Source organism: Atheta coriaria, unplaced genomic scaffold (genome assembly GCF_025399875.1).
Source record: "Atheta coriaria isolate IRGN ID8LTWV9N9 unplaced genomic scaffold, Caltech_Dcor_3.1 hic_scaffold_3_pilon, whole genome shotgun sequence".
In the NCBI taxonomy this organism is placed as follows: Eukaryota; Metazoa; Arthropoda; class Insecta; order Coleoptera; family Staphylinidae; genus Dalotia; species Dalotia coriaria.
The window spans coordinates 5,457,864-5,464,544 of NW_027045445.1; the positions used below are offsets into that span (position 1 = coordinate 5,457,864).

The 6,681-nt window shown below is 39.9% G+C and overlaps 2 protein-coding genes across 2 annotated transcripts; one reads left to right on the forward strand and one right to left on the reverse strand.

The window, feature by feature from the left end:
• Window positions 1-43: 43 nt before the first annotated feature.
• Window positions 44-1,054, forward strand: Sec20 (vesicle transport protein Sec20). The gene is given in 3 exon segments (XM_065317816.1): window positions 44-209; window positions 335-586; window positions 589-1,054. Coding segments are annotated over 3 exon segments (672 nt in total). The 5' UTR covers window positions 44-128; the 3' UTR covers window positions 928-1,054.
• Window positions 993-6,679, reverse strand: Vps15 (vacuolar protein sorting 15). Its single transcript, XM_065317808.1, is given in 12 exon segments — window positions 993-2,354; window positions 2,415-2,874; window positions 2,940-3,369; window positions 3,583-4,172; window positions 4,227-4,495; window positions 4,552-4,625; window positions 4,628-5,138; window positions 5,212-5,743; window positions 5,825-6,001; window positions 6,003-6,153; window positions 6,156-6,424; window positions 6,485-6,679. Coding segments are annotated over 12 exon segments (3,945 nt in total). The 5' UTR covers window positions 6,577-6,679; the 3' UTR covers window positions 993-1,964.
• Window positions 6,680-6,681: the final 2 nt, after the last annotated feature.

A 6,681-nucleotide genomic window follows, 5' to 3' on the forward strand; every position in this document is an offset into this window, starting at 1 on the left:
CAAGGTTACGGTTAATAGTACCCACAACGCTATCTCGTGGTGACCGTGAGAAATACTCAAAGCATGGCGCAAGTTATCGCACTGATTGGGACTGCGTGTCCGCATTGCTCGCGTGGCTGGCGAATATCATGGATTCAACAAAATTCCAGCTCGTGTCCATCCGGCAGGACATCACCGAGCACAGTTTACAACTGAAGGCAATCGTCCAGGTACAAACAAACAAAATTCTCTTACTCTTTCCAATCCCGCTGACGTTGTGTTGCTCCACCATAATCTATGCACGTTATGCACTTACTTTCTCTTTCTAAATGTTTATGTGTGTGGTGTGTTGCAGGACACCAACGCATGCGTGGGTCCGCTCGCCAAATTGAACTCTCTCAACGGCGCTGGCCGCGCGAAAATCTCACAACTTCGGCAGTTCATCGACCGATTCTCCAACGTAGCCAAAGATACCAAAGATGCAGCGTTGTTAAAAGAACTGGCTTTGTATCGGGAGCAACTCGCTGCTTCCATGGAGTTGTTCAAACGGGCGAATATTCGTGCCATGCTTGCAATTGAACGTAACGCGAAAGAAGAACTCTACGTCCGAGAGATCCAGATGCAGTACTACGTCAACGTCAGAAACGCGATAAAGAAGAGCTCGCTAAAGCTACGTCTAGTGTCACTGATCAGTTACTGTCGATAAGTCGACAACTAGCGGAGACGACGCGTAAGAGTGCTGCCACCCTGGACACTTTAGTTGTATCCTCAGATGGCGTTGTCGGCGCGCAGGAAGAACTCAAACTAACCTCTGATTCCATAACGCAAAGCGGAAAACTCCTAGCGAAATACGGCCGGAGAGAATTCACGGATAAGATATTAATGTTCTTCGCGTTTGCTTTCTTTGTAGCCTGTGTGCTATACATCGTACGCAAACGACTATTCTAATTCTAAATTATTTTACATTTCTATCTAGGTGGCGCTGGGGGCCGGGTTGTATACATTTCGTGACATTTTGTGATATACAATATTATTTACAAGAAAAACTGATTAAAGATTATGCAATTGCATCGAATCAACCATGACTTCATCAATATCAATCCTGCACGGTTTACATAACTTAACAAACAAGTATTCAAATGTATACATAATTATTCTTAAGTTTAGTTAAGTTAAGTTAACGTAAAATACATTAAACATAAGAAAATCTTATTTTACTTAGAAAAAGTCTTCAGTACGGACAAACAGGATTACCAACTCTTCCAGGGTAAGCCAGAGAATCAACGGAGTGGATTCGACAGATTGATTTGTATCTTTCTCCATCACCAGTACCAGCGCCTTCGTAACTTCGTCCATAGTGTTGTCTATTACCAAAATTCGGGAAGAGAAGATTTAAAAATGGCGACGGGAATGCAGAAACCACGCTGAAGATTATCAACAAAACCAAAAAATCTTCATGATGATTTTTTTTTTTTTTGAAAATAACAGAAAAAACGTTGTATTTAGATAGATCTGAACGTGTAGACTGACTGAATCTCTCAACAGCGCGCTTTATATAAGTCCTAATCGAATGTTACAGGATGTTGTAAACTGGCTATCACACAGGATGCTCTCTCAGTTTTTGGGACATCCACACATTCAAAGCAAAAACATCTCAAATTAAAATCATAGTTATCAATAAAAACATCGAAATTAGCACATGGTTACCCTCAGAAACCATGTCAAGTTAATAAATCAACAGATAACTAAAAATTATTGAAGATGGCGTATATCATAAACAAAATATGTAAATTCCATAAGTCACTGACTGAATTTTCACGCGGAATTCAAAAATGAGATGTGTTTCACACAACACAAAGTAGCAACCTTGAAGGTTGTAGATTAATGCACCCAAACCGCGAATAACATCATTTGAATGCGTGTTTCACGTTGAATATTAAACACAAACAGAAAGAAATACCTTTTGTTCTGTTTAAGTAAACCGATCACTTCCATACTTTGATCACACCGTCTCTGGACGCTGTTAATAGAAAACATTGTGATGTTTTACACAGCGCTATATCAGTGATACTATCACGATGTCCAGCTGGAGGTGGTTCTGGCCCTGCTCGTGGTACTTCATCTTTTGTACCAGCTCCAGGTGTTTGTCTCTCGTCGACCTGTTCGAGGAAAACACACATACCATCAATCAAACGCCGCTCGTAAGTTACATGACACGCGGTGATAGTGTCATTTGGTTTAGCGATAGCCATGTATGACTTTGTCGGGTCATCCAGGTCCCAGAATCGTAGGCGTTGATCTGTGCCAGCCGCAAGGAGGAAACCAGAACGATCTATGCAACCAGTTAACATCGCTAGGACACTGTTATTGTTAGACTACAATAGAAAAATTTTGATGTTTTAAAAATTTAATTTTTTAGGTTATGTTTAACTTACTGATGTTTTTGATAATGGTGGGTTGTTACTAGCCCATAGGACTTTTTCTCTTTGTGCAGTTTCAACGTTCCACATGGAGATTTCATTGTTACCTTGAAATGTAGACAAGATCCACGATGGTTCTATTGGGTGATGCACGATTTTTCTTATACGTGCCCCAGTGGGATGTGGAATATTAGCTATGGGTAACTGAAAGCGTAGATCCCATGCAATATGTGCGCCATTATTAGTTCCTAAAGTTAATAAACTCTGATGTGAATCAATGCAAAACGTTGTAATGACGCCATGTTTTGTTCCGTTTTCAAGTCGCCATGCGCATCCGGGCGCGCGCAGATCCCAACCTACTAATGAACCATACAAAGTTGCATACACTAAAACATTTTGTCTGTCCATATATTGCATGTCCACTGCGCATCCATCATCATCCGGGTTCAATTGTCGAGATTGCAGTGCTCCAAACCTATTTGAAAGACTATTTACGATAAAATTATACTTTATCTACTTTAAAGGTTATTTTAACCTTACTTTTTGTTCATAGTGTCAACTCGCAAGACATTTATAGCGCCATCTTGTGATGCTGCTGCGATGGATTGTCCGTTTTCACAGACTGCAAGTGCTATGATGCCATTACCATTAGCAAGACGGTGATTGGTCACTGAACGGTTCGCGATGTTGCGTCCTTCGATTTTGGAGCAGTCCCAGAGGCGTACAGTGCCATCCATGGATGCACTCGCAAAAAAGGGTGTTTCTGGGATAGGGGCTAATTTAGTTACAGGCCCGCGGTGTTCATGTAGATGTGCAACTAGTGTTCCGCCGAGGTGCCAACCAGGTGGCGGTAGTTGTGGTTTGCATGCGGTTTGCTCCTCCCATTCTTTACTGCGATGCGCTTCCATGAAGTGATCTTGTTGACGTGCAATCAACGTGCGCAGTTCCATGCTACAATTTGCTGTACGATCTATAGACACGCAAATGTTACTTAAGTTAAGTACTTAAGTCACTTTAAGTAAAAGTACTTAACTTAAGTAACTTGACTTAACCTTACTTTTAAACTTTTTACAAAAATGTAATTCAACACATAAATAAAATTTAAAATGTTAGGTTAGGTTACTTAAGTTAAGTACTTAAAGTAAAAAACACTATAAATTCAATATTTAACCAATTTACTTACATTGAATATAACTTCTCTCATGCAAACTCATATTCGGCGGTGGCTCAGTAGCGAATCGATGCGCACTGACCTCCGGCGCAGGTGAAGAAGGCCTTGAAGTCGTAGCTCTTGACGGAGGCCCACCTGAATTAGTACTCTCCGATTGCCTCCGTGAAATTTCACTCTTCGACTCAAACTCATTCTTTGCACGCGCTTCCTCCAGATTATAACTGTGACACCTTACATTTGTATGCCGTGTCTCAATCTCAATGACGCCATCTTGTTTCAGCGCACGTTCACGCTCCCTATCCTTCTCATTCAAGATATAATGCTTGTTAATCTTCAATAACAACGGCGCCATTTTGAGTATATGTTCCTCTACTATTGTAGACATACTATTCGCTTCTAAACGCGATAGAAGTTTACGAATCGACGAAGGGATTTCAACAGGATCCACGCGGAAATTCCTCTCGCCAGCACTCAAAGACACACGTGACTTACGATTATGTTCGAGGACTCGCAACAACTCTGCGAGATTATCAAACTGCACGACGCTATCATACACGGTGCGTTTTATAGGTTCAACTAGAGATTCCAATAACAATTCAGGCCTAAACACAAAAATTTTAACTTAATTTTAAAATTTTATAGGTTATGATACGTACTTTTCGATTTGGATGAGTGGATACTTCATAAACGGAGAAACAACCGGTACTATTTTACACTGGACATCCAATGGCGACAACCAAGATGACGCAGCACATATTAACGCAACAACAGCATGGCGGATCCATAGGTTAGGATGTACTAACAAAATAGCACACTCAGAGATTAATTCTCTCAACTGTTGCTTTGTTATAAGTCCTAGTTCAGTCAAAGCAGCCATCGCGTGTATAGCTTTCATTGTTACAAACTCACAAGAATCATTCAACCCCTAAAAATTAAAAAATCAAAAACTTTGAAACATTTTAACATAGGCAACCAATTAACCTGTAGTAACAACGGGGTTAATATATGCGAACAATGCGATCCAAGATAGGCAGCCACACCTACAATACAATCGAAAACGTCCCTCGCAGTTCTTTATCCGCATCATTCAAAAACGTAATAATATGACTCAATAAAATATCATTAGACTTTTGTTTCCCGAAAAACACGCATAACTTCGTAATACCACTATCCATCAACGTTTGTTTTACCAAAGTCGGTGAATTCGTGAGTAGTGTACTCACAGATTGCTGCACCATCTCGTGTAAAGTCTGCAATTCTAATTCGTAGTTTAATCGTGATGCAGACGACGCAGAAGTTCCATGCTTGGGTGGAACATCTTCACAATCAGCTTGCGTGTGTTCCAAATATCTTAACGCAGTTTCCGCTAAAGTTGCAATATTTCTCGCGTAAGCAGCGCGTACACATGGCGAGGCATCAACCGCAAGCGGAGCTAAACCTGGCAAGACATATTCGGGGAAAATATTCGCGTCTGAGCGTGGCACATGACGCACAACCGCCAGACACTTGGTGATTGTGTTTATCGCCGCGACTTTCACACGCGAATTGTGATCTTGGATCAAATACATCTAAAAATCACAAAAAAAATCAAAATTCTTTGATTTTTTCGGTTTTTTCTTAATTTTTAATACTTATACTTACGATATAAGGTAAAATACGATCCATAATCGTCTCCTCATTCGCATGCAAAGCCAACTCATACAAAATCTCCAAACTTTGAAGTTTTGACGTGCAATCATGCAATCCACGAATTGTAGATGTCACTAATGATACAATAATAACCAATCCATCATTATCTTTATCCCTTTCACCTGTTTCATTCTCTTCTGCTGAACATAAAAACTTAAACATGTTACCAATATCATTTTTTAGTCTTCCTATTTTTTCATCCGGTGATAAAACAGGACTCGCTGAGAAGATTAACATGTAACTCTGTAGGAAAGTATAAAAATACTCAGGGAATAATCTACCACGTTCGTGTGAGAGATAAGTTTCCGCTGTAAGACGTTGTGTTGGATCTTTCTGGATCATCGACGCGATGAGTTGGCGTAAACTTAGATCTTCCAAGCGATCTAAGTGTTTCTGTGGTGAATATTCACCGGATTTGTATGCTAGAAGCTGGGATAAATCAAATGGTGCTTGGCCTTCATTCCAGAGTTCTAGTAATGCACAACTGCAAAACAAAATGGCGGATTTTTAGATTTTAGGTTAATTTTTGTTTTTTTTAGGAAAATTTTTATTAAATTTTACTTACCCAGCTGAAAATATATCCATAACAGGTTTAATATCACCACTGTTACATGGATTCTCATTAAACATGGTGTTTGTATCCGTTGTCATTGTTTTAATGAATCTTTCAGGTGCGATGTAACAAGTTCTCCTTCGTGAAGTGTCAAAAAAGTAGGAATAATCAGCCGGATTGTCTTCCGGAAAAAGTAGGTTTAAACGATGCGAAATCAACAAGTAACACCCAATTCCAAGAGGTTAACATTATGTTTTCTAGTTTTATATCGCCGTGACATACGCCTACCTTATGACATTGATGAAGGGCATATAAAACTTGGAATGTAATCCATCTTTTTCGATGTTTGTCAAAAAAGGACGCGTGGATATTCTATCATATAAACTATACTTTACATATTCCCGCATGATGACTCCAGCTTTATCCGTGACGACCATTTTTTGAAATGGCAAACAATTCACAGCTGCTGACAGAGTTGTTCTGATCTCTTCCAAGCGGTCTTTATAAAATGACAGCGGGAAGGAAGGATCTGGTATTGCGAAGAGTTTCACCACGATGAGACCTTCCTGTGATTCAGCACGCGCTACTTTGAGGAATCTCGTACTTCCCAAGCTTTATAAACGTAAAATTATGTAGACGAAAATTTTTGAGGTTATGGTGGATGAAACTCACCTAACATCGAACTTCAAGTCGGTTAAATCGGTCAAATAATGCTCGACGGGGAAAATCGCCGATGGGGCGATGCCTACCAGTTGATTACCCATCCTGACAATTGTTTATTGCACTTTCTTACATGTTTCACAAGTGGTTTTCCGCAACAACAAGTTTGACGTTTCACACAAACAAACGACGTACGATGAATGACATTT